General features: G+C 40.6%; 2 protein-coding genes across 27 annotated transcripts in view; one reads left to right on the forward strand and one right to left on the reverse strand.

The window, feature by feature from the left end:
• The window catches only part of PLAGL1 (PLAG1 like zinc finger 1), a 48,046-nt gene extending 42,251 nt beyond the window's left edge, over nt 1-5,795 (forward strand). For all 4 annotated transcript variants that reach the window (XM_064413452.1, XM_064413453.1, XM_064413455.1 and 1 more), the window contains one exon: nt 49-5,795. In XM_064413452.1, the coding sequence (XP_064269522.1) occupies nt 49-1,324 (1,276 nt within the window). In that variant the 3' untranslated portion in view covers nt 1,325-5,795. The remainder of the gene's footprint in view (nt 1-48) is intronic.
• A 245-nt stretch (nt 5,796-6,040) lies between these two features.
• On the reverse strand, nt 6,041-26,750 carry LTV1 (LTV1 ribosome biogenesis factor). 23 transcript variants are annotated; one of them, XM_064413457.1, is made up of 18 exons: nt 26,468-26,750; nt 25,103-25,234; nt 24,393-24,581; nt 23,271-23,358; nt 22,258-22,378; nt 21,331-21,580; nt 20,532-20,659; nt 19,916-20,055; nt 19,657-19,709; nt 18,741-18,941; nt 16,353-18,132; nt 15,196-15,329; nt 13,693-13,786; nt 13,493-13,605; nt 9,555-9,673; nt 8,721-8,814; nt 7,806-7,884; nt 6,041-6,202 (listed from the first exon to the last, which is right to left on the reverse strand). In XM_064413457.1, exons 1-11 carry the CDS (start codon nt 26,468-26,470, stop codon nt 18,019-18,021), a joined length of 1,419 nt encoding a protein of 472 aa, XP_064269527.1. In that variant the 5' UTR covers nt 26,471-26,750; the 3' UTR covers nt 6,041-6,202; nt 7,806-7,884; nt 8,721-8,814; nt 9,555-9,673; nt 13,493-13,605; nt 13,693-13,786; nt 15,196-15,329; nt 16,353-18,018. The 23 variants fall into 23 exon arrangements, with proteins under 23 accessions (XP_064269527.1, XP_064269532.1, XP_064269531.1 ...); XM_064413462.1 differs by adding an exon at nt 7,235-7,373 and having other exon boundaries at nt 7,811-7,884; nt 15,196-18,132; XM_064413461.1 differs by adding an exon at nt 7,235-7,343 and having other exon boundaries at nt 15,196-18,132.
• Between the last annotated feature and the right edge of the window lie 216 nt (nt 26,751-26,966).

Below are 26,966 nucleotides of genomic sequence, written 5' to 3' on the forward strand. Positions count from 1 at the left end.
ACAAATAACTTTTTTGTGTCTATGTTTTGTTTTTTTTTTTTCTCTTAGGCACTCAGCCACTCATTCTCCACAGAAATCTCACCAGTGTGGCTACTGTGAAAAGACCTTTCATAGGAAAGACCATCTGAAGAATCACCTTCAGACTCATGACCCCAACAAGATGGCCTTCAAGTGTGAAGAGTGTGGCAAGAAGTACAACACCAAGCTAGGCTATAAGAGACACTTGGCTCTTCATGCTGCCACCAGTGGGGACCTCACCTGTAGGGTGTGTGCCCAAGAATTTGGTGGTACTGAGGTTCTGTTGGAACACCTCAAGAGTCATGCAGGGAAACCAACTGGCAACATGAAGGAAAAGAAACATAAGTGTGACCACTGTGAGCGTCACTTCTATACCCGTAAAGATGTGCGACGTCACATGGTAGTCCACACGGGCTGCAAAGACTTCCTGTGCCAGTTCTGTGCCCAGAGGTTTGGGCGGAAGGACCACTTGACACGCCATACCAGGAAGACTCATCCACAAGAACTGCTGAAGAGCAGGTTGCAGAATGGTGACTCAGTGGGTCTCCTTGACCAGCTCTTTTCATACAGACTGAAGGAAGATGCCAGCATGCTGTCCCCTCTTCCTGAAAGGGTCCCTGTGCCGAATGGGATTGTGAATAGTTCAGAAACAGAGGAGTACAACTGTTCACATCTTCATTCCCAGTCAAGCTTACAAACTGCTCTTCCTCTTGAGTCTTCTCCTCACTTGCAAAGGATGGGCTGTGCAGACAGCCTCCCGGCTGTCCCTCCCACACCATGTTCAGCAGCTGTCCCCATCAACCTGAACCTTCATCAGCCTAACAAATATGACCTTAGTTCTACCTCATTTGCCGCAGGATCCCTCAAGAATCTACCGATAAAAGTGGATGTTAAAGGTTACAATGTGCATCTTCTCGAGGACCTGCCGTTACCAGAACCTCAGTCTCTCCACAAAATCATTATGGAAGAAGCTTCCTCAGGGCCTGTAGGGGATACTAACAAGTACCCAGTGCACAAAGAGACAGAGGCAGCAGCTGAAACTGCAAGCCTGCCTTTCATGGATCTCACTCATGTGATGGGCTTCTGGCAGCTCCCACCAGGTGACAACCAGAACACTACTGGGGACATCACAATGGCCTTTGGCTCAGAAGAACCATCACACAGGCTGAATGGCCTTGGCCAACAGCAAGGTCTTCAGCTAGCAGCTGGTGGGATGGCCATAAACCAGCTGCATCATTTTCCTCGCTCCTTTCCATCCACTACAAATTCTGTAACGTTGCCTCACTTTCACCATGCCTTCAAGTAACCATCATCCTGTGTGGGTTTTTTATTTTTATTTTTTTTTTAAGACTGTGCTTCTTACTTAAATCTGTTAGAACCGGGGTGTTTTTGTTTTGTTTTGAAGAAAAACTGCCCCAGATGTTTTCAAAGCACATTATAAACATGGTAGTTAAATTCAGGATGTTAATAAACAAGAAGCTCTATTTTTCATACTGTTAGTTTTTTAGCATATGACAACAGTAGAACTAACATATCTCCCTCTATATTTTTGTTTCTTTTCATGCAAACAACTGAATAACTATCTTCAGTGACAGCGAAGTATCATAACAGGCACAATAAAACTATGGCTGCTGCAATAGGAGAAATAGGGTTAGGGTGAATGGGAAGAGGGGGGAAATCACAAAGAAATCAATTTAACGAGCCATAAATCACAGAAAATTTGTACACATGGCAAATGTAACAAATGATTTATCAACATCAGATAGATTTCTGTTAAGCACTTAATTAATGAACTTTATTAATCCTTAATTTAAATCAGAATCATTCCAAGAGTAAATCTTACATCTTTGTTTCACTTTCTTCAATGAAGTTCATCACTATTATGATTATGTTAAACTAGATTTTGTTTTCTGGAGTGCAGTTCAGCTGTGTGCCTTTTCCCTAGGGCTGGAAATAACTACCACTTCTGAACGACTGTGTAAGAACTGCAGTCTTGGATACATGCAGTTCTCAGAATGGGAAGTGAATTGTCTCAACTTAGAACAAAACATTAATTTTCCTTTAGAGCTGGATCTGTCAAGACATCAGACACTTCTCTCTCTCTTTCTCTTTCTAGTACAGCACTTGAGCATTTGCTTAAATTTAAGCTTATGGTATCCCATTGGGTCAACAGCTTGATTAATTCAACACTTAATAAAAAATAATGCATCCTACCTATGGGGCCTTTATTCACCTTTTGTTGATAAAAATGGCCATTGTTTAGTCTGGGAAATGATTAATAATTGCAACCGTCTGAAAATTCGGGATTTCACAGAAATCCAGCCCTGGCCCAGGGGAGCCTGTGCCCAAGCTGGACCCATGTAGAGCCTGGGGCAGGCCCATGCACAGAGGGGCTATGGTGGTGAGCTGATGCTCAAAACCAGGTTCTGAACCTGCCTTACAAGTGCCAGCTGAAATTAGCAGGTTTGATAATGGTTGAAGCCGTTGTGCTCGTGGGGATTGTGCTCAGAAACACCGGGACTGCTGCAGTTGGACTTCAGGCTTTGTTTCTTGCAGGCTAGAACCATGGGGACTTGCGTTTGTTTCCTGGGGTAAATTGTGCATGAACAATTCCTGTGGACAGTGTGTTGGTGTGACAGTCCTATCACCTAATGCATGAACAAGCAGAAATTGTAAAGATCACATTTTTCAGTAGATGACATTATTAAACAAAGAAACAAACTTCGCAATTTAGTTTGTTGCCTAACCCATAGTTATGAAAAAAATAATCATGGTTTTAGTGGATGGCTCAGTTACTAATGGATTCTGTTTCATCTAAAACAGACACGGAATTTCTGAATCTGAGTAAATTTTCAAACCCCAAGGACTACACTTCCATTAAATCCAAAGAGAGTTCATAGTACCCCATGCCCATTACTAATACAACATGGAGCAAGCATATTCTCTTCTCCCTCGTTAATCACAGGAATATTTCCAGAGAACTTCAAATAAAAATAATTCTTAAATTGTTGCTGTTTTGCTGTTACTGAGCTATGGATCATTGTAGTTGTACAATGTCATTGAATATTCTTACAAGTTGATTGGTATGTGGATTAAGGATTGTCTTATTGCAGCTCATGAAAAAATATGCTCTGCAGATGCAGTGCTGAGGGGTATTTTTTGTTATGAAATTTTTTGACATAAGACAAACCAAAAGGAATTTTAAGATCATTCCTGTAATGACAACAGCAGGAGGGAAACAGGTACTGCACAATCATGTCCAGTGAGTAGTTATTTAAATTATGAGGTCCAGAATAGGGAAAAGGTTGCAAACAATGTTACATGCACATTCTACAGGGAGTCTTGTATTTTCATCTGGACTTGGAAAGGTGTGTGTGTATATTCACTTAACTGTATTTTCCTTCTTTGTGCAAATTGTATTCACTTGGCTTCAAGCAAGCTTATATACTTGTAAAAATCCCCCAAAAACTAAATTACAACAAAAAATTCTTTGCTACAAAAAAAAAAAAAAAAAAAAAAAAAAAAAAAAAAAAAAAAGTAGCACTGCCTGATCATACCCATTTGGTTATTTTGGTTTATGCTTTTATAAGAGGTGTCAGTAATTACCTAAATACTTGTCCTTGAATTTAAATGTGATGTTAAGAAGCAGACATTATGCAGACACTGAGCACGTTCTTCCAGCTGATCTTTCAGCCCTGGAGCACAGTACCTGAGCTCTGGGCTGCTAAGAGAGGTGCTGCTGCCTGATCTCATCCTCTTCCAGAATATGTAAAGATGATAAACATTTCTTACCAGTGCATATGTAACTACAGATTAAAGACTCATTCAGATAAAAAGAAAATAACCACTTCTGATGCATTTTAAAGTACTGAAAAAACACACAGCAATGGTGTCTGCAAGTAAAGCACAGAAGCAAACCTTAAATGTGCAATGCTGCTTAAGCCCATCAGCCCATTCAATTTTCTTTTTCCAGATTCTCGACATCATAAATGTAGCAGAAGCTGATTATGTCCCATGACAAAGAAAGGCAAGCTATTTCAAAAAGTTATGTTGTCAAAAAAACCTGTTTTGTTCTAAAATTCTTGCAACTCAAGAGTCGTGAGATACCCCCGAGTCATCTGATACCGTAAGAGGACTGGACTTGCTGAATGTGTGTGTTAGGAGATGTCTGAGAGCATTCCTCAGACGCCATCAGTAGCTGAGGCTCAAGCTGCAGGACATCTCTGTGGTGGCACTGCCCTTGGCTCATGCAGGGCTGTGACAGCACCAGCGTGGGGAGAGGTAGTCCCACATCCACTGTGAGTACGGTGGAGGAGGGCAGCAGCCCGAGCACTGACCAGTCCTCCCTCTCTGGCACAGCCCATTCCTCCTCCAAATCAGAAGTGGATGTAAGGGCAGAGAACTGCCATGGAGAAGGTGGGATAGGCTATGGCACAGCAGGCAAGAGATCTGGGAGGTCTCAGGATATTTTACCTCACATTCAAATTGAGATAAAAATACTCTTTTATCTGAACTCTTCTTGAAAACCTGTAGCAGCAGAGCAGTATGTGGTGAATAAACAACATAATTACTATAATCCGATCATACCGTAAAAGAACAAAATGTAGTAAACATTTGGTCTCAGCAAAAAAGTATTCTTTTTATGAAAGAAGAAAAAAGACCTGAACCTGCTGAAATAATGTCAAGAAGCTAAAATTATACTACATGGAATAAAAGACTGCATCCTCTATGTAATCACAAGTAGATCTATTGCTGAGTTCCCATCCTCTATCAGAAGCCAAATTAATTTCTTTCTCCTTCAGTTTTATTTACCAACTTTTCTTGTTTGAACTTTTCATTTTCTTAGTGGGTTGCTGCTATATACAGAGAGTTTTTCACAGCCAGTCTGAACTGGGGTTGTACATTCCATATATTAATGATTGGTTCATTTCTAGTGGAATGTTTAAGATGCTTTTCCTCAATACACCATTCCTGCCCTTATTTTTTTTTTTTTTTGTAAGATGCTAGAAACTAAGCTGTGTAATCCTACTTTTCTGTACACAGACAGAGAATAATGGACACACACACACAACAACAACAAATACAGTAAAACTTGCTCTAAATTTGAGGATTCATTTATTTGGTTGTTAAAGAAAGCAACTGTGGTAACATTGCACAGTATAATTTGGAATAGGTTTGGGTTTTTTTCCCTCTTCTTCCTGGACTGAAAGAAAGGCTCAGCAGCATTGCTTTAGTATACTGGGGCTACTGTCATGCCTGCTTTTTCTAGCCCTAGGAGTAAGAGTTGCTTCAGTTCATCCTTTCTGTATCCATCTAATCATTATTTGCTAGAGTCTAAGTAGTTTAATTAAGCCCTTTAAAATATGGTATTTATTACTGCTATGTCCAACTATTTTTCATCTTCATTTACTTAATGAGCATTTAATAGGTAAGAAAATTCCTTATGGATTTTAATTGAAAGCCTTACTGAAAATTATTGGGCTAAAAAGCCCCTACTTCTTGTGTCACTGAAAGTTTATGGAAGGTGATCCAAGGCTGACAGTGGATCAAGTGACCAAAAAAATAAGAAGGGATATTACCTCTACAACATTTCTGTCTTGTTGATTAATTTTTAAAAGCAATTAAAGTGTTTAATGCAAGAATGAGATTTGGTTTTAGTCTAAACTCAAAGTGCTTTGAAGAGATGCACAGCATACCTGGCTGTTTATCATGTATCAATCACTATCATTTATTGTTTACTGGAAGATTCTATTAAATATTCACATGAAGGTCCACAATGTCCACTTGTCTTGTTCAATATATCAAAGCATTAGGGGAAAGGAAAAGAAAATCACATGGTACTGCATCTTCCTACATTTTGTTAAAACCATTGAATGAACTGCTGGTAATGTCCACCCCTCTAGGCAATCATTTAATTAAATCTTGGCAGCAGATACAAATAGTCTCACAGCTTTGAACAGGATAGCATAATAAGACTTGTAGCCTAGAGAGAAGAAGACCAAACCAAACCTGAGCCAATGAATTACAGTTTGCTTATTTTATTGGTAGCTGTAGTATTTCAGAGGGAAGTGGTGCTGAAAAATTGTGTTGCTTAAGATCTTCTATGATGTGTCAGCAGAAAGCCTTAACGCATCCTTGTTGACCTGTCACTCTTATCTTCTGATGTCCACTTGTGCTCTGAAAGCTGCAACAAGCCATGTACTTGTTATTTCTTATGATAGAAAGAGCTTTTATATTTTGCTATATTCTCTCCAAGAAGATTAAACCTATAATTTGTGGGAAGGTGATGGAGCAGCTCATCCTGGAAACCATTACCAGGCACATTAGGGATGAGACCATTTATTTGCACCACTCAAAGCTAGTTTCTCACATGTCCTTTCTCATGGGTAGCTCTGAAAAAAAGGCTCATGGGTAGCTCTGAAACTGATTTCTCACCTGCCCAAAGTGCTCTGTAAAGCACTTGGCAAAGCTCAAGTTTTGCAGAAAATGCAGCAGTTGTTGCCAACACCCAGCATCTGCAAGCTCACCTAAACCAGTGTTTTCCATAGCTCCTGTCCTCTCTTTCAGATGTGAGTGTGGATGTCTGTCCCAGGGACCCACTGGGGGCAGTGGCTGTCCCAAGCCTCTGCAAACTGGCTGCAACTATAACCCCAGTGATACCTGGACTAGCCAGTTTCCCTAGGGAAAGGGGGTGTCAAGCCCCAGGTTTCAGAATTCAGTGACGAAACCTTGAGAATGGTGATGCTATCAATAAATCCCTGTTGGAGGTCTGCAAGACCCTGTGTGATAACCACAGGAGTTGCTAAGCTGTTAACACAGTCCCAGGTAAGACAGATGACACCCCAGGTTACTGACAGCATTTCCCTGTAGCTGGCAAAGCCAAGGAGGTGGGTGGAGCTGATAATGGCGCTGTGGACTGGACACTCCCATGCCCATTGCAGTCTTCCACAGCTGAGGTTTCCAGCTGCTGGCCAGCAGCAACCAAGGAGAGTAAAACGGCACACAGAGGAACCCTGCAACAACTCTGACTGTGAGTGTTTGCAGCTGACTGTTTTGTGCACATTCCTTTTCATCCCCTGCTCCAAGCACTCTCACAAACATCTCTCCCAGGCTCAAAATACCTTGCTAGCTACTGGGAATCATTCTTGGCCATATTTCCTGCTAAAGACTCATGCTCTGCAGGAGTATGCATTTCAGAGAGCTGCAAGATGCTGACCTCTTGAGCAACAGCACCACAATCACCTTTAAACAGGGGCTGTAAGGGCTTCTTGCTGCTCTGACTTGCTGGGCATGTCCAGAGATGGGAACCCCAGTGACTGCATGGTCTGAGGAGCAGGAGCACCAAACATCATGATCTGGGAAACGAAACATTAAGGAGAAGGAAGAACCTCCACACTGTCATCCTGGCATAGTTACTGAAATAAATGCTGGCATCTTCCACACTTGGACAATGGAAGCACAATGGAAGTTCATAAGATCTGCTGGAGAGGTTTGCACTATCGAGTAGCAAATCCTCTAGAGATGTCTGGTACAGCAGAGCACAGTCACTGCCTGCTTGGGATGGGGCTGTTCCAAATCAAAGAACATTCAACACCAACATTAGTATTCTCAGCAGCCTATACTGGGGCCCTGAGGAGCTCTGCAACAGGTTTCAGTGAAATTGATTACTTCAATTAATACAAAGGAGTTCATACTGCAAACACTACAACAGGCTATTCTATATAACAAAAGCAAACAAGTTCTTTTTACATTATAATATTGAAATAAAAATAATAAGAATTTCTTACCCAACCTTTCCTGAGGAAATCTTCACAGGGGACACACTCATAGATTTTCCTGTTTTCTTCGGTGTTTCTGAAGAGGTCTCTGCAGATCATTATTTTTTAAATTTACTTGCCATAAAACATGATAATCTACATAAATTATCAAACCTTATAAACGTAAGGATCAAAGATACTGATACAAGGAGCAGTGTGTATTATCATTCACAGGTTATACTACAAATAAGCTTTAAAAGAACTTAAAAAAAATCTTCTAAACATAGACTAATACAGGTCATGATTACAAGTAGCAATGGTTCCTAGAAAATGTATTATGTGGTATCCTGCCTAGAGGGAACTATTTTAGGGATGGGGTGATGTTAATTTTAAAGCTGAATCAACAAGGGCATTTGGAACAAACAACACACAGAGCTTTGTACCTCATCTAAATGGACTTAAGGTAAAAAGGATGGCATAAATCTCAAAGTTGAACAATAAAGGTTATGGAGCTCTATGGGCAAAAAGAACCTCAAAGCCAGACTCTATATTTTAGGTCTATATAGATACTTCTGTTTGAGGACCTCTAACTGAAAACACATTTGAGTCCCTCCCAAAGACCCAAATGAAAATCTCTGTGCATACAGTCCACACAAGGGATCAAGATAATGACCAGGAAAGCCATTCACTATCAACAACATCCCCATGGAAATTTTTGTCCTTTCTCATTTATAGCAAGTGTTGTATAGAAATAAGTTTAGGATTTCATGTCAGGACTTGCAAAAAAAAACCAGCAAAAAAAGTCAAACTTGATAATTCTACGTTATTCTATCAGAAAGCAAGATTCTAAAATCCAGGATCTGCTTTAAAAAATGCTTCCCCAACCTAGAATACCTCAGGGTTTGTTATAAGAAACACATAAATATGATTAAATGAACTCTTTGCCTGGTTTATGTTTCTCTTTTTGTATTCTCTCCAGAAGTGCTAACACAGCAGGTGTTAATGTTGGAGTTTTTCTCTCAGTCAATGGTTGCTTGTCCTAGTAAAACAAGATGCACAATCATCACTCAACTCTAGCACCGAGCTCATAGACCCCAGTGAAAACTCCCCAAATTGCTGTTGAAGCAGTGCTAGGAAGGAGGAGGCCAAAGGTCCACCCTCTCACATTTGCAATCCATTTTTCCTGCTCTGAATAGGTGAAAGAGTAATAACAGTTTTCAACATCTTAAAAAAAAACAAAAACAAAACCAAAAAAAACAAAATCCCCCCCTAACCAGCAGTACTCTTCGAAAGGAATTGTTGATATTATTCTCTTTTCTATAACAAATCAGGATCTCACTTCAAGACACTGATGATTAGCTCTACTTTTCTGATTCCCCCAAGGGGCTCTGCCCTTTGGCCTTGTGTCTAGTGACCAGGGAACAGCAAACCTGCCAACAGCAGGGAGCTCTAAAGAACATGAAGAACTTTCTCAAAGCACTGCAAAAGCTGTCAGATTTTTGATTCTCTACAGCTGTTACCCTGGAATATAACTGCAGAAGAGTCTGAAGAAGTTGTCCCAAGTTTTTTGTACTGTCATATTCAGTCACTTTTTTAATCAGAAAAAGAGCTCCAGTTATGGGCAACTCCCAGATGATATTCAGCATGTGTTTTGTTGTAAGAGTTTATCACCTTCCCTGGAATTTCAATTATTGTATTAATATAGGCCTTTATTGGCCACAAACTCTAGTTTAGCAAATCTTCTTCCAGGACAAGACAAGTGTGACTGTGTTTGCTTACCAAAGCCTGTCTGGTGGAGTTTGCAGCATGGCTGACAGCTTGCTTTCCACAAAACTCCATGTCCCTCTGTCACAGAGCCTCAGCAAACGTTTGAGAGCATAATGGACACTGTATAGAGTCTGACAGAAGGAAAGGAACAGCTGGTGTTACAGTTTATACACTACAGGAGGAGAATCCCTCTGCTTTTCTGGAACACTCAAGACGCAGTTCAACACCTGGCCCCACCAGCAGGTGTCCATGATGAATTCCCATCAGCTTCCAAAGTACAAACTTAGCAGAACTACAGAACCTTCCTCTAGAAAAATACTTGGGACACTATGGGAATTAACCTGTAAACAGTAATTGCTTTCAGGAATAAATCCTGGGGATTAATAAAAGCAGATTTTATTATCTTTGTCCTAGTCCTAGCCCTTCCCAACCTCCTCACAATTAACTCGTCTGAGCAGAGCTCCTCAAGAGCCATGTGAATATCCAGGCCTCTGGCTGCAGGGAGTGTCTGATCCTGGTGTGAAGTGCTGGAGGATAGTGGGCAACACACCTGCATGCACTGTGAGGAGGTGGATGATCTGCTCAGCCTGTGGCAGAGCTCAAAGAGGAGGTGGGGAGGCTGAGAAGTATCAGAGAGTGCAAAAGAGATGCAGACTCAGAATTCCACCCTTCCATCCCTGAGAGAAATGCAGTGGATGGAAGATCAGCAGGAGTGTGAGGAGCTCTGCCGCTCTTGCCATCAAGTGAAGAAGGAGACTTAAAAGCAGGGAAATGGAAACAGGTCCCTGCTCAGGGGGGCAGAAGAATTCCCTGTTGGCTTCCCCTGCCTTCCCAGGGGCCCTTACAGAATAGGTGTGAATCCTTGGATCCCGAGGGTCAGGCAGATGACAGAGAAGAAGATCTCTCTGGGGGAGTGTCCCAGATCAGCGCAGTCAAGCAGAGGGACAACAACCACAGGTAATAAAAGAAGGGTGGCTGTCGTGGCTGCCTTGCTCCTGAGGGGGACTGAGTGTCCTGTATGTCAGCCAGACTCATACCATGGGGACATCTGCTCCTTGCTGGAACCTGGCTAAGGGATATTACCAGGAGACTCTCTGCACTAATTCAGCACACGAATTACTACACACCAGTGGCTGTCCAGGTGGGCAGTGACAAGGACACTCGGTCATAGGTTGGAATCAATGAACTCAGAGGTTTTTTCCAGTCTAATTGATTCTATGGTTTAGCAAAACACTGCTGAAGCAGTTGTGCCCCGTCAGCTGGGGCACATCCAAGAGCCAGGGTTCTGGGTGTGAAGCAGCATTGTGAAGAACATGAAGTGGTGCTTTCTGAAATCTCTTTTGACAGTACTGCTGTCCTGATTCTGCTAAAAGCTCTTCAGTAACTGTTGTGGCAGGTACAATCCAACTCATTGCAATGAACAATCAACATTCAGGGTCAATGCAGTCACATTCAGCCATCACACTGCCCTTGATGTTCTCAGATCTTTTCCTCCGTGTCCAGTGCCTTTTACAAAAGCAGCCCAAGTGTCCTCACATTAATACTAAAGATACAGCATGCTTACAAATTATTTCTCTCAGTAACAATACTGAAAATATGGCCCAAGCAGCCACCAAAAGCCTGCTCCAGACCAGCAGCATGGGCAAAATGGTTCTGAGCACAGGGGAGGGGAGGATGAGACAGGACAGATACCTGGCTTCAGGGCTGCAGCAGGGACACCTGGAACTTAAGGGGAGAATGGGGAATTTCGGGCTCTATTTGGAGGAGGATGAGACAAAACCAAAATCTTTCTTTCCTTCCCACAATCCATGTACTTTCTCACCAGTCCTATAGTACAGGATATACAGTCCTGTAGTATAGGATATTCACCCTCACTAGGCCACTCAGCAATTTGTCCTTCCTAAAAAGCAAGTCTCCAATTCCTCTCTCCACAACTGCTGCTGCTCTTGCACAACTTGGTTTCCTCCAAGAGGGAGAAGGAAAGGGAGGGTCTGCTCTTAGAGCTGGTAAAGTAAGACCAGAAGTAACAGAGTCATTAAAGAACTCAGCAGTGGAAATCCAGAGAGGAGCTTGACCCCAATCAAGGAAGGAAGATGCGTCCTGCTGCTTATATTGCATTGCTGTCATCTAGGAGAGGAGAGAGGCTGGAATCGTGGCAGCTGCTTTTGCTATCAGTCATGAATTCCTGCTCTGGAAGCAAGCCCAAAGAGCCTCCCTTCTCCCTTCTGCCCTCTGCCTTCCAGAGGCAGGCAGGACTCCACTGACACCCTTTTCCAGATTGCTCCCACATTTTATAAATCACGCCATCATGAGATATTGTCTGTGTGTGCATCTTTTTGGATCTGTAACTTTTAACACAGGGAAGTCTGTGCAGAGGCTGAACTTGGTATTAAGTAGTTAACCAGACCTGTCCTCTTCTAAATGCCTTTCCCTGTCTGCAAAGCTGGCTGGAGAAGGGGACAGTGGAAAAGGCACCCCGTGGGAGTGGGGAAGCCTGTGTACACTACTTGTTTTGCATGGAGAGAGGATGTATTTCACCCTCTGATACAGGATAGTACAGCTATCCTGACTCTCCTCCTGAAGTGGTAATATCAGAGCCCAGATTTACTGCCTTTAAGTTTAAAATGTATGGTTAGTTTTCTCTGCCTCTTCCATTGCCTCTGCCTTGCATTCCTACTCTATTCAAGCCAAAAAACAGAGCTGAAAATTAGAGTCTATGGAGGGAATTAATGTTCACATTCTCTTGTGCCAGGGGTGCAAAACTGAATCCCATCTGTGGTTAATAAGATATCACTGCCTTATCAAAGATCAGTACAAGAACCACAATAAGAAAGCAGACCAGGAATGTGGATTGTGCTTGGTGGGGGAGAAAGTGGAAGAAGGTGGCTCTCCTTCACAGCTTTTGTGACCTGCTTGGCTGATTGAATAGCATTAAGAAAATACTCGAAACTGCTGCTTCCAGTTAGATTTCTTCCCTGGCTGTTTCTGTAATGGAAATAGGAGAAGATACAAACTACACTTCCCTCTTGCAAGGGACAGAAATATCTTAGAGCAAGGATTCTTTTTTTTTTTTTTTTTTTCCTGAGGGAAAAAGAAAACATTAGAAACAAAAGAAATTTGCATTTTTTGAAAGGCATAGGGAAGCTGGTTCAGCCCTTCACTGTCTATTGACAGTACAAGAAGGAGGATAAAAAACCAGTGCACTCCAACAAAATACCATGGTCATGGCAGACATAAGAACACTTAGGAAGAATCAGAAAATCAGAATTATTAGAAAAGACACCTTCCCTTCTTCCTTTGTCACATTCTTTTAACTTTAAACCCATGTGCACTTCTTTTCTTTCCACAACTGATTTTAAAGGACATTTTACAACAGCAGTTGACCAAATCAGTAGTGAATTGGCATCTCTGGATAAAATAATATCCGTGCATGTCCATGCATACTCACTCCCTAGAAAAATTACTTGTTCCAGTAAGAGCTTAAGCATCTTTTTCCTCCATCTCTGGTAAAGAAGTTCAGCTCAAACCCATTTTTAAACCCTTCAGTAATATGGCAGTGAATCTCTGCAACTTCATCTGTGCAAGGGCAGCTCCCAGGTTCAACCTTGGGCATTCATGCATCAACTGTCTTGAATCATGCTCTCTTTCAGATTTAGGTGAAGAGAAATCTATTAGAGATTCACATTGTCTTTAAAAAATATATTTGAACATTTACTCGAAGAGCAGAGACACTTATGTGCTCAGGGCAGGCATGACATCTACTGATTTGGCTCTTCATATTCCCAAACACTAGCAGCACAGGGAGGGGGAGGGACGAATTTGGCACCCAGTCAAGCACATATGTGACACTCATCCACAACATCCCGGCTTTGTCCTTGGAGGAAACAATTGTGTTACTGGATGAAAGACTTCACATGGAGATAACACACACACTTCAGTTTTAACTATACCCTTTGCAGGGGCTGTGTCTTCACAGTGGTGATTTCTCTTGCCTATAGTCTCTGTCTCAAAATGCTGAAGGGCTTGCACTTCCTTTTGAAGCTTCCTTGGAACACTGGATCAGCTGGGATGCAAAGGAAAACTGGTGCTTATGGGTTGGAGTGATGCTTTGCTAATGATGCTTTCTTACCCAGGCTTCAAAATTACTTACATCCAGGAGCAGGGAGCTGCAGCAATATTTATTTTGGGTTCAGTTTAACTCCTGAAGGACTTCACCAAAACTTCCAATAGCTGTCCAAGTACAGCTGCAGTTCAACACAAATAAGAAATAGAAGCCATTTCCAGTTTGTTCTGCTCAGGAACAGACTGGAAAGCAGGGACTAAAACACACCTCATTCCACAAAAGCACACACTTCCAAATCCTCATTTCCCTTTGAACCTTCTACTCCTATGACTCCGGTCCTTACATTCTGTTTCTAGACATTTTTGACAGCAAACTTGAGAGGAATATTCATCTGCAGTACTGGAAGTGCAGCAGACACCTGTGCCTTGCTCAGTGAGGAGCAAACCAGTCCTGCATCACCAGGGCATGGAGAACCACTGTAAGGAGCTGGATCTCACACTAGTCATGGTGACACAAAACTTGTCACCTCTCTCACAACACACAGCTCTCTCTTTTCAGACTATCTTGCTTGATAAAACCATTATGCTCTTCACAAATCTTGAGATATCAAACGCAAAGTAATTGCACCTTTGTCTTCTTGCAGTCACTCTGACTTCAGTGTATTTTTTGTTTTGTTTGAGTTTTCCTTGCCAAATCAGCCCTATTGCAGGGATGATCTGATCTACCACAGAGACACAGGATCAGTAACACAAACTGAAGAGCAGAGGGCTATGTGCATGAGCCCCACTCCTTGCAGAAAAACCCTGCATTTGGGTTGTGCCAGGCAAACTGTGCCGTCAGGCATTCAGTTTGTAATTCAGGGATCAGAGAGGTCAAGGGGAATCTTTTCATTCACTTCAGCAGGCTTTGGAACAGAGCCTGGTGCCCACATTATGCTGTCAAAGGGACTACTTATCAGATGGTTTATTAGTCTATTTTTTCCCAAGAAGACTGAAATAACAAATTCAGCCTAAAATCCTGGAGCAAAAAAGGAAGCTGCAAGTTAGTAATTTATACCTCACCAAGAGAAAATACATTCTTTTAAATTCAGTGTATAGTAAACATGGTTTTGGACAAGCAGGTAAATTAAGACAGTGCAAGACTGAAGATGAATTCACAGTGTGTCTGTGTCAATAAATTCTCTAATCAAGTTCACTAATGAAAGCAGTTACTAGATAATTTGCTGTTTAAACTTGTTCAACCCACTTCTCTACCAGCAGTCACCTCCTCCTTCCACAGTGCTCATTACCCATTTCAGCTAAATGCATTGAAATTCTCATTAAAAAGTTTTTGCCACAAAATATGCAAAGTGTTTTCCATGGGTTGTAGAAGGAGCCAGACCTTGACTTCAGGCTGCTGTGCAAAATGCAAAGCATGCAGGAGCCTTGGTTACACAGCACAGGATGTCATGACTGCAGCAGTCGGCACTTGGACAGGGCTCTTGCTGGAACAGTACTTCATTGTCAGAAAGGGACATCTCCATAGGATTACAGAGTATTTTGAACTGGAAAGGACCCAAGAACTATCAAATCCAACTCTCCTGTTACATACCAGGCTTCCCTTTTGCAGAACTCCCTCCTCATTTATCCTGCTCCAACACAGCACAAGCTCTCCTTAGCTATGACAGGCAGCATTCCATTTTCCACATGACTGCTCAGGTAAGTGCTTTCACAATGACATCACAGCTGGCAGAGGAGATGGTGGAACAATACTTAAGTTCACCACTGCCTAAATTCAGGGCAGGTGACCTGCACCCTCCCAGATTTATGGTTTGGATATCAGCTAGTGGATACCCAGTAATGGTTAAGGTAGAAAGTATCATGCAAAGTGTGGCACAATCTTCATTATTAAGGTGGAATGCTTCCATGATATGCTAAACAGCACTCCAAGATGATCTTACTTTACAGATGTTAAATTTGTTGAGATTTGCGTTTAAATCACCTTTTTTTTGGGAAAAAGTAGGTGTTAAAGTTACATGGAAAGTAGTTTCAGGCCCTTCTAACTCCAAGACAATCACACTCATTTCAGAACAGGGACATGACTTCTAGTAAACACAAACAGCCTTTAGAAAAACTTCAGGAAAAGGAGAGTCCTTTTCATTTGACTTGCAACCTACAGAGGTACTTCATTAAATTAACTTCTGTAAGGACTTCTCATGTAAGTGTTCTTTACCTCCTTGTGCTAAAACAAAATAAATCCTTGCCTTGCTAAGCAGATGAATGACTGCTTTAGTTTTTTACCTTTTCCTTGGGATTTTACCACACTCCAAAGCACTATTAAGGTTATTGTAGTGTTTCACTGATTACAAGTGAAGAGGAACACAGCAATTCCAAAACCTTTTTGACTCCTTTCCTATTGCCTCTGTTTAAATGTCTTTCCTCCTTTGTTTCCAAGCCACAGCTGTGTCTGTCCTTGGTCCAGACTACACTCTTCATTTCAAGTGCCTTCCTCCCGCACTTCTTTATTCTGTTCTCATCCCCTCTAGATGTTAGTTTTTCCTTTTATTTTTGTTTTTATTTTAAAGGACTTTAGGTATAAGCACAGTACCACTGAATCAGTGATGAGAAACCTAGCAAAGAACGTGTGCACTGGCTTTAGTAAGACTGTCCTTTTTGGTAAACCACAAAATCATATTTCCACCCCAAAGCACTGAACAGAATCTGTTACTTACTTGTTCCATTGAACTTATTTCCTGGTATCTGACTCACCTCAACAGACTTGGTTCTCAGATTTCCTTTCTGTTTTGCTGTCAGGAATCATGAGTACCGGGTGGTCAGTGTTCCAGTTACCACAGAATCAGTGATTAGACAATTAGCAATTAAGACACAGGCAGATCCTGCTTAAGCTTGTCAAAAACATGAAAACTAGCACCAGCATCAGCTAAAGGAAAATACTAAAACTTTTTCTAATCTTAGAGATTATTTCTTACTGATTCTGTTAACAGACAATTCTAGAAAATGAAGGCTTAATCTAGATGTGTATACTGTACATGATACTTTAGCTTTCTGAGCAGTAACCAAGACTTGCAGATTCAGACACTTTATTCCCTTCTCCAAAATCATGATGCTTTACCAATCAAAATATATTATAAAAGCTTTCTTCCAATAAAAACAAGTATTTTGAATTTTCTGTACATTAAAAGACTTTATCAGTGCCTGTTATCTTGTCTCTATCTAGTATTCACAAAACTACTGAAGGAATATTGAAGATGCTTTGAATTCACCAGTAGTCAGGCCACTGCACTGATGTATTGGTGTCATCATGTCACCTTCCAGTAAAAAAGTTAACTTTTCACATAAAGGCAGAAGATTATGTCTGTAACATACAGACATAAACCTGAGGAGTTTTTTAATGAGTACAGAAGGATTCAGGGCTGACTAAAAATCCTATTCATTTTACTCACATTATGAACCAGTCACTATCAAAACAATTCATGTTCACAGTATAAACATTCAAGTTCACACCAAACCTACAGATTGTGGCCCTCAGCTCATCTTTAGGAAGTTTTTATAACAACAGGAGCAGGTATTAAGTTTGTATTCCAACTAAATCAAGTTAAACCCAAGACCTGAGGAAGGGTATTCTAGAGACACTAAGGCAGTGACTATCTGCAACACACTATCTGCAACACACACTTTTTATCCAAGTATCTGCTGTTTGTCTGCCATTCTACTCAGACTGAGTACTTCCAGCAAAGCCAATTCCAATGGCAACATTAAGGGTCACTGACTTCTGTAAGTGCAACGCTCCTTGTGACACATTTTATTTGCCAGGAAATGTAAAACTCAGATTAGGTAACAGCGATGTCCAGTTGGAGAACAGCTTTTCAGACAAAAGGCTCCCATCATAGTACCAAAACAATAAATAATCTACCCAAAAAAAACCCCAAGGAAGAGTGGGTGTAAACTCCTTGACATACAAAACTGTATTATAGCAAGGAACTATATTCAACCATCAGTATAAGAGAGAAAAGACATAAATGAAAATACTGTTTTGTAAACTGAAATAATTTAATAGAAGAATCTAATCAGATCAAATCTGTAGGATTCTGCTGATTTGTTGAATACATTCAACAAATACATATAAAACCTTGTTCAGTGATAACTAGTAAGAAAAATATTTGTAATTTTAATACATTTCTGCTGTAATGAAACTTTGCAGCAATTGCCATGTCACTCATGACAGAATAGATATCACCAATACATTATTTTATATAGAATTTCACTTCAGAAAAATGACAAATTACTGGGTCTTGTTACAGTGAGATTTGAAGAACCCTCTTTGAGCAGGACTGGCAAAGGTGTGAGTTAGCAGTTCCCTTCTCAACACAAATGAAAAATTAGGGATAGTTCTACAGTAAGTTTCTCAGTTTCATCAGGACAGCTTCAGACCTTGCACATTTTGTTTCAGATTGAGCAACTCTTTCTCTTGTCTTGTCTTCTCCTGTTTGAAGGCCAGCTTGTTGGCTTTCTTCTCCATTCTGCGTTCCTGTACATAGGAATAATGAGGAATTTACAAAATAGGAATTAACATGCAAAATCAAACTATTCCAATTAACTCTTCTAGACCATGAAAGTAAGAGCAATCTGGACAATAATATTATTTATGGCACTAATTATTAGTAGTCAAATTAATACGTGTACAACCAGGACAAACATCTTTAGTCAGCCGAAGCTTCTAATATGCTGGCAATTTCTGTTCCTAAGTAAGACAGCTAGGATTTCACTGTGGCCAATTAGGATTTTCCACATTTCTTTCAGATATGATGTTTCAGATCACACAAAGTGAGAAGTAGCTATTTCCTTTGCTACTTTAGATTGCAAGGAAATATGATGTTCCTTCAGCAGTTGTATCTGCAGTAGTGGCCACAGTAAAAGACCCGAAGTTTTGATACTGGAAATCAGTAAGACAAAAGTGTGATGTTAACTTTCTTTCCAGTAAATTTTTTTTTTTAAAAAGCAATAATTAGTCCTTTGAGACCACCAAGATTTTCCCACTACCTTCAGACATGACAAGTGAGTTTTAAACAAAGTTTGTAAGACAGAATTCAGGTAACATAAAATGCTTTGCAAGGTTTTATTTGCAGTCAGGCATACCTTTCGCTCCTCTTTTATTGCCTGTTTTCTGGCTTTGCGATCCTCTTTGCTCTCAGCTTTGGAACGAGGCTGTGTTGATGCTTTTGGCAGGTCACTGCCATTTATCATTTGCATGCGCTCCACCTGCTTAGCAGTGAGACCCTTCTGAGGCAGGACGTGTAGGGGAATTCCAGTCTTCTGAGAAATTTTTATTGGTTTGGGCTAAAATAGAGTGCATATGAATTAGTGGCCCCTAGCTTTCTCTCCAGGAAGTGCACATGGCACTGCCTTATCAGTGTAAAAACTTCAGATCCAGATTTAACAGTAATAAATGTTAAGTCTCCTCATACTATTTAACTCCCCCACAAAAACACACATTTATCCCAAAGTATGAAATCAAAACATGTGTGACAAAATCTGGCTTTCCAGAACAAGAAAAACATTTTTCCCTTCAATTTAAGTATTACTGAAAAAATAAAGAACTCAAGTAGTCAATTAATCTTCCTTTATAAGCTTGCAAGAAAAAGGTTTAATTCCAAATTTGGGGATATTAAGCTGTGCTCTAATGATGGGGAACATATGGAAGACCAAAGAACTAGAATAAATTGTTCCAGACCACAGGCAAATAAACCTGAGCAAGTATGTGGCTGTGAGACACAGATTACACAAATCTCACAGGTATCTCACAGATACCAACAAAGGAAATTCCTTGCTCTGTTTCTGCCTAGCTATTACAGAAACGTTTAACTGACTCAGTTTTCCTTCTAATAAGAAAAAATATATCCAAATTCTTCTTTAGTGAAGAAATAATACCAAAGCCCTCCCCAACCCCCATTTCTGCTCCCTGTCTTTTAAAACAGATACCCACTGAGAAAAAAAACACATTTATCTCAAGTTTTCCCAGTGTTATTCATCAGAGTAAGTTTAATAATTTTACCTTTGATGGCTCCTTAATAAGTGTTGGGTGATTATATAAGTTTGAATAAGTACCTAAGCCACAAAGAAAAAAGAAAGTAGTCAAGAAATGCTTGCAAATGGCAATTATGAATTGTACTGCTACTTAGGTTTTGGGAATTTCTCCTGTTGTGCTCAGAGAATAAACCATTTTACCTGAAGCACTGCCAGGGAAGTTCTGAAATCACCTATCATTTACTTTGAAGTCCTAAGAGCAAATAAGCAAACTCCAAAATACTTACTCAAAATGGATTCACAATCCCACTTTTCTTTTGGCTCCTCAATAACTACAGTTACTATTTCTTCCTTTTCCTCCTCACTTTCTTCATTTGCTGGAGAGTCCAAATCTTCATCAGGTTCAAGAGCATCCAATTTCACACAACTTTTTCAAAGTTCAGAGAACAAAAAAATAGAGTTTATCTTTTACTGAAAATGTATAATTATGTAAGCTCAGACTCCCTTAAGTCAAGCCCCAGACCTAATAAAGCTATTTCCAATCCAATTTGCAGCAAAAATGAAGCTTCCTTAAGTAAGCCTGCTCAAAATAAACTAAAAACATTAGGACAAAGACACAGTCAACAAAAGAAGTATTTCTGTTTTTCAAGAGGATTAATGCCTCTAATAGATACTGCTTACATTACGTTCAACACAATTACACAAAAGGAGTATAACCTACTCAAACCAATAAAATTCTCCACTTAATTTTATCATGCAAGTGGATAACACTCACATGCAGCAGATTTCTTTTGGGATGCAATCTTTTGAGTACATGAACTTGAAACAACATGCCCATAACTTCCATATAAACAGAGGATTACAGAACTACTTATGTGAAGCAGCACTTCTGGGAATACATACTTCTTTGCTTTCTCTTTGTAGTAATCATCCAGGACTTCCTGCAGCCGAGCATTGTCTGTGTTAATGTAGCCTTCTAACTCCACGTTATCTAAGGCTCCAATCTCATCTTCATCAAATTGTTCATAAAACTAAAATAAAGAAGTGGGTATCTGTAACTAGACCACATTTGTCATGCAACTTCTTGATAGCTTGAAGAAGAGCCAAACATTTATTTATTGCTTCTTTTTCCTCTCCCCTCTCATTCGCTGAACAACTGCCAAACACATCTGCAGTAGGATTTCCTTACTGTCAGTTCTTTCTACATAGGACTCACAAAGTTATCTCATAATAATATATAAACCAGCTTCTAAAAAACGTTTTTTATTGTGATGCATTATTTCAATCTACGCCTTAAGAAGCCTGTCACTGCTCAGAACAAAAGTTACACCCTATTTCCATGCTCTCTTCATGAATTTATACTTTACCAGGGACCTGTAAATGGTTTGCTGGGTTGAACTGAGCCTCTCAGACAAAAGTGTAACACTAATTATGAATGCTCATACAGTCACTGGAGTAATTTTGTTTACCTCCATCAGTGCTGGGCCTTACAACAGCAATTAACACTACAGCCTAGGTGACACAAGCCTCTAAATGTACCCAGTATTAAATGCAGACTACATGCTAAGAGCAGTAGCTTGATGCCCTGACTGTTAAAAGCAGTAAAATCTGCACAGGTATACAGGACACTGCCTGATGAAATTAATCAATAGACAAAGAAGCATTTGACACCCTTCACAGCTACAGTCCTGAGCAGCCTCACCTTCTCAAATCTGTCATCCAAGAGGGTCAACTGCTCATTCCGTCTTATTACTGAAGATGTCATAGAATATTCCGTGAAACGACTCCTGGTTTCTTCTTGCATGAAAAGGAATTCTTTTGGCTGTCCATTAACCTCACCATCTGACAAAGGACCTTCTGAATCATAGTCTCTATCAGTACTGCAGCTATCCTTTTCATCACTATCATCTTCCATATCTTCCCATTCATCTTCATCCTCAGCATCAGGTGCCCTGAACAGAAGCACAAAATAGTTTTAGAATAATACATGGACCTTTATATAGCTCTGACCTGTCCTGGGTTATCTGAAACAACTTGTCAATAACAGATTTAAATATCTTGAGAGAGACACTTTTCTGAGAGCTGAAAGCATTTCTAGCTGGATCATGCTTCTGTGCACTGAGACTGAAGTTATTTTTATATTCAGCTGTACATGTCAAAGCAGAAAAATATCAGCAGCATTCTTGACTATTAAAACAAGCAAAAATTCTTACTGTTCATGAAATTATGAGAATGATACCAAAACCTAAGTAGATAAAATGCTGTGGGGTATCACACAAAGCCTTTGTAAAGGTTTCAGAAACAGCCAGTAGCCTTCATCAATACTATTACTGACGTATTTTACATGCAAGAGATGACAACGTTTTAAACAGTTCAAGAACACTATTATTCCAAATACTGCATATAATCCATGAGCTCAAAGTAACAAATGAAACCCACTTCTTGGATAAAGTAAGAAATTTCATTTTGCAAGCTGCCATCCGAGTAACACAAGGTAATACTTTTTTCAACACACCAAAGTATTCAGTTTGACATCTGAAACCATTGTGGCTTCCTACACCACCACATGCAATAGCAAATAGCATCTCTTATTCACATATGACAAATATTTCAACAAAGCTCTATCTACCGCTTCTGTGGTTTATTTGCTTGCAGAACAAAATCATCTTCCAGAATATTTTCTGGATTGTCAAAGTCAAAATCATCATCAAGAGCTGCAACAATATCTGGGTCAAAATCTAGGCGTGGTCCTAGAAAGTTGAAAAAAACAAAACATAAATATTTACATTTCTCTGACATTACAAAGCTACTTTCCTGGATAAAAAACAATCCAGCTGGACTGTTCATTTGCAGTAAGGCAAGTTTAAACCAAAGAATCACAAAATTCCTCAAGAATATTTGTAGATGTGATAGAAGCCAAGGCATGTCACCAATCTCTTGTCAATTTTTATCTCTCAGAAAAAGCATTTCCCAGAGGTCTTAAGCTTCCATAAATGCATTTTAATATTTTTATAAAGAAAAATATCAAGGTTAAAGCACCACATGACCAACTGCCAGCATTAGCTCCAACCCTAAAATTCCCTACATTTCAAAAGGTTAAAAAGCTTCTCTCTGCTGCAATTGGCAGAATTATCTTTAACATTCTTCTGTCAGGACAGAGAGAACTGCTACAATTCCTTACTTTTATGAAATATGGAGATAGCTGCACAGTCAATGTCCAGTGCAAATGTGGATACATAACAAAAACCTACTCACAGCCTGTAACACTGAAGTAACACTAATGAAGGGATGTAAACAATACTCATTTGAAGAGAACTGAGTGAAAATCCAGTTCCAGACTCGGATTCAAAGAGACAGAATAAAAAATTAATAGTATTATCTACAGTTTCCCCCTGTTATTAGTTTGAATTTGCTATGACAATAGCAAGAGCTCATGGATTCACCCTCTCCAAGCAAAGCTAAAGAACTCTTACTGGTGAATCACAGAAGTCTCAAATTGAAACATGGGTCTCTCACAGATCATTCCTTATGTCTGCTACTGAGCCTGTTCTAAGCCAAAAAAACCCTGACATCACCATAACAAGCCTTAATTACCATCTACTTCCTAGATAGCAACTCACATCACAGTAAGGTGAAAAATACCTGAAACAGGAGCAGCTTTATTCAACAAGCCCACATCCTCTTCAAACTCTGTGGCAAACACTGAGGAAGGCAACTTAATGGATGGAGCCTTAGAAAAAGAAGCAGATAAACAGGATCACAATGTATTTGTTCTCAGTTTCTTATTTGAGCTCACATTAACAAAATCATGCAGACAACTCCTGTGACCAACAAAACTCTGTGAGTGCTACTTAAATGTTCCAGTAAGTGCTACATTATCTGCAGCAAATTTTCAGAGTTATACAACTATAGCTACATAAAGTGCTGGCAGCATCAATTCTCATGTCAAAATTCTCCAGGCACAGAAACAGTGTCTTCTGCATCTCTAAAGCTTTTTAGAGAACGGTAGTACAGCAGGCACGCTGAATTTTTTCAAGTGTTTTTGTTTGTTCTGGAGAACACTAGCACATATTTGAATTCATCCCTTTACTGAAAGACTTGTTAAAAGCTTCACAACATGCACACCTACCCTAACTTTAAACCTTGCATAGTATCACCAAGCTGTACCTGAAAGGTACCTCCGACTAAGACTATTAGTTTTGACTAAAATGACAATATTTGGTTAAATCGAACACCCTCAGCTATAAGTGACTGGCCATGGCATACTTCACTGCTTCAAAGCATTTACTGCTTTTCCATTCCAATGTGATCCAGCATCATGAACTTCTACAAGTTATGCCAGCAATTGAGAAGTTTGGTTTTAGTCTGTCTGGCTTCTACTACATTCCCCTTTAAAAACGTGTTGTGCTGATAATACAACCTGGCATATTCATAACTCCCACAGCATTCAAAAGTTCTAAAGAACCTTAAAAACAAACGCCCACCCAAAAAAACACACAATGTGTTCAAACAAACACCTTTGCAACTCATCTCCGTAGAAAAAAGTTTGTCATGGGTACCTGAAGTGTTTTAACACTGAGCTAGCAAAACAATGTTCATCAGTAAATGCTTGCTTGTCAGCTTCTGGGTTTACTTGCAGGAAAGTCAAGTTGGTTGTGGGTCAAAAGGATCCTTACACATAAATATACACACACACAATTAATGTGTCTAGAGAATGTTAATGCTCCAAAGAACAGCATTACCATCAGCAAAAATACTACTTACTGAAATTCTCTGAATTTCATCCTCTATGTGCCCCTCATTTGTGATGACAATTCTGCTTTGCTGTCCACGCACAGATGGGACAAGCTCAGAGGGACCAGAGGCTTCTTTGAGGTGCTGCAGATAGTCATAGTCATCATCAAAGAAGACACCATACTTGCGCTGCTCTTCCCTTCTTCGCTCCTCATGCCCCTAGGAAGTGGGGGGAGAAGAAAATAATAAAAATGAATACATGTAGTTACCCAAGACCACTTAAAACTTAATAGCAAAAAGAAAAGCAACACACTATCTGCTTCCTAGCTACTGAGAGTGTCTGGCTGTTGAAGTCCTAGTAGTCCTCTCTCCACTCCTTACCCTAATCCACAGCCAATTAGAATGCTGTAATCAGCTGGTTCCATGTCTGGGTGCTGTCTGAGCAGCACTTTTCCATCAGCAGCATACCCAACAATGCCTGTTTTATCACAGTGAGTCAGGCAAGTTTTGTTTGTTGTTTTTAAAATACACTTACACCTCTAATGCCAGTTAAGTCATCCTTCAACCACCAGGCAGTAACTCGCAACTATGAAATTCCCTACAACATTCCTTTTTTAATAAGCTGAACTAAAAACTACCTTCTCTCAGGCTGTTTTTGAACTGTGTAATTGCATACCAACTTCTTTTCTCTGTGGTGTTTCTTATCCGAATGAACCTCAGAATTAAAAGTGAGTATTTACTTTCTGTGTGGGCAGCAGAACCCTCTGGGGTGCAGTATCATCAGCAGCAAGAGGATCCCTCTGACTTCGGTGCACTAAGTGAAATGTCACTGCTTTCTTCTTCTCTATGAAGGGCTTTTTCTTCTTGTGAGGCTGAAAAAGAAAATTTTGTTAACCGTTAACAAAAAATTAAATATTCAAAGCACCTAAGGAGAAGCTGTAGTGTGCTGCTGTATTCATTTTAAAGCAATGCCTTATAAACATATGCTTGGAGACAAAGCATACAGAGACTGGTGGGAGCTTAACTCAGCTGCAAAATGGCAAGACATTGAACAGTAAATATCTCTGTGAAAAACGCCAATCACTTGCTTTTAAAATTTTAAAAGTTTTAATAGTAATAAGACGGTTACAAAAATAGGAATATACTTACAGTAATAAAAATTTTAACAACTGAGGTTAGGACAATACAAGACAATAAGAACAAAGAGTCATAGATGGTCAGGATACCTTTCCTGGGCAAAATAAGCCCAGAAAAGGACACCTGTTAACAAAGGGTTAACCCTTAAAAATGATAGCCTGTTGCATATTCATATGCTTCATACATGATGCATAAATTCCACTCAAATAAAGGATTTTGTCTGTTCATCATCAACTTCTCCACTTAATCCTAACAGCATCTTTTTGATTGAACCAGGTGGGAAGAAGTTCGTTTCTCCTGATAAAAGAGCAATAAATTCTCTTTCTCTGAAAGATTTAGGTGTCCTGCAGAGAGCATCTGGTGGGAGCACCTCACTCCTTTCTAAAAAGAAAACATTCCACATACATAGTTCCTATTTTAACTACAAAATTTACCTTTTAACTATGAAACTACATTTACCATACTGTTAAAATGTTAATACAGCACTACTAATCAATACATAATACGTAAATACCCGCGTAGAGGCACACAATATGCACGTTTCACATCTGATAACAGCACATTTAACAAACAGCCCTAGAAAGGAAATCTGCAACACACTTGAGCTAAGAAACACGGGAAGCTGATAAGAAAATTCATCCAGACGCACCTTGTTTCGTGCTTTAGACTACTCCTAGAGCAGCAATTTAACATCAGCCATGAGGACTATGAGCAGCAGCACCAGCCAGGCACAGCTCTAACATCGAACACACATCGGGCTGCATCAACAGCCCCACCAAGTGCCCTCAGCTGGCTGGAAGCCTTTCCTACGCCTCACCACACCGGACCTGGAAAAACGCTTCCAGCAGGGTGTGTTTACTCCGGCTTTACTTACCCGACAAACAGCGTTACAGGCTACCTGGGGGCCCTACTGCTCTGAGCTGCCTTGTTCCCCTGTCAGTGCCGAGTACAGGGCACGGCACACTCACCATGGCGCTGTCCCCCGGCCGCTCCCGCTGTCCCGAACCCCGCTCGCTCCCACGCGGGCCAGGCGTCAGTGTCCCAGGGCTGCGCCCTCCATCTTGGGATGCACCACTGACCAACGGGGGGAACCAGGTAAGCGGCCAGGCCGGCCTGGTTTGTAAGTTTTTGTTTCCCAGCTAAAAAAATACAAAACAACGAGTATTTTGTCAGACTGAAATAATATGCTGATAAAAAGAGAGGGTCGGTGGACCTCAGCAGGACGCTAGTCGGAGACATGTTTTCCCAGTTCTCCCTCAAAATAGTGAGAGTGGTTCGGGCCGCCAGCGCTGCCAATGGCAGAGCGCGGCGCAGGCGGCCGTGGGGCAGCGCGCGTGCGCGGCAGCCAGGCCAGGCGGGGCGGGGCGGGGCGGGGCTGGCTGAGGGGACGGGCGGGCTGTGGGGCCGGGTCTGAAGGACGGGGAGTAAATAAACACGTGTTGGTATTAACTGTGTTTTGCCGTATTT

The sequence above is a fragment of the Passer domesticus genome, chromosome 3 (assembly GCF_036417665.1).
Source record: "Passer domesticus isolate bPasDom1 chromosome 3, bPasDom1.hap1, whole genome shotgun sequence".
In the NCBI taxonomy this organism is placed as follows: domain Eukaryota; kingdom Metazoa; phylum Chordata; class Aves; order Passeriformes; family Passeridae; genus Passer; species Passer domesticus.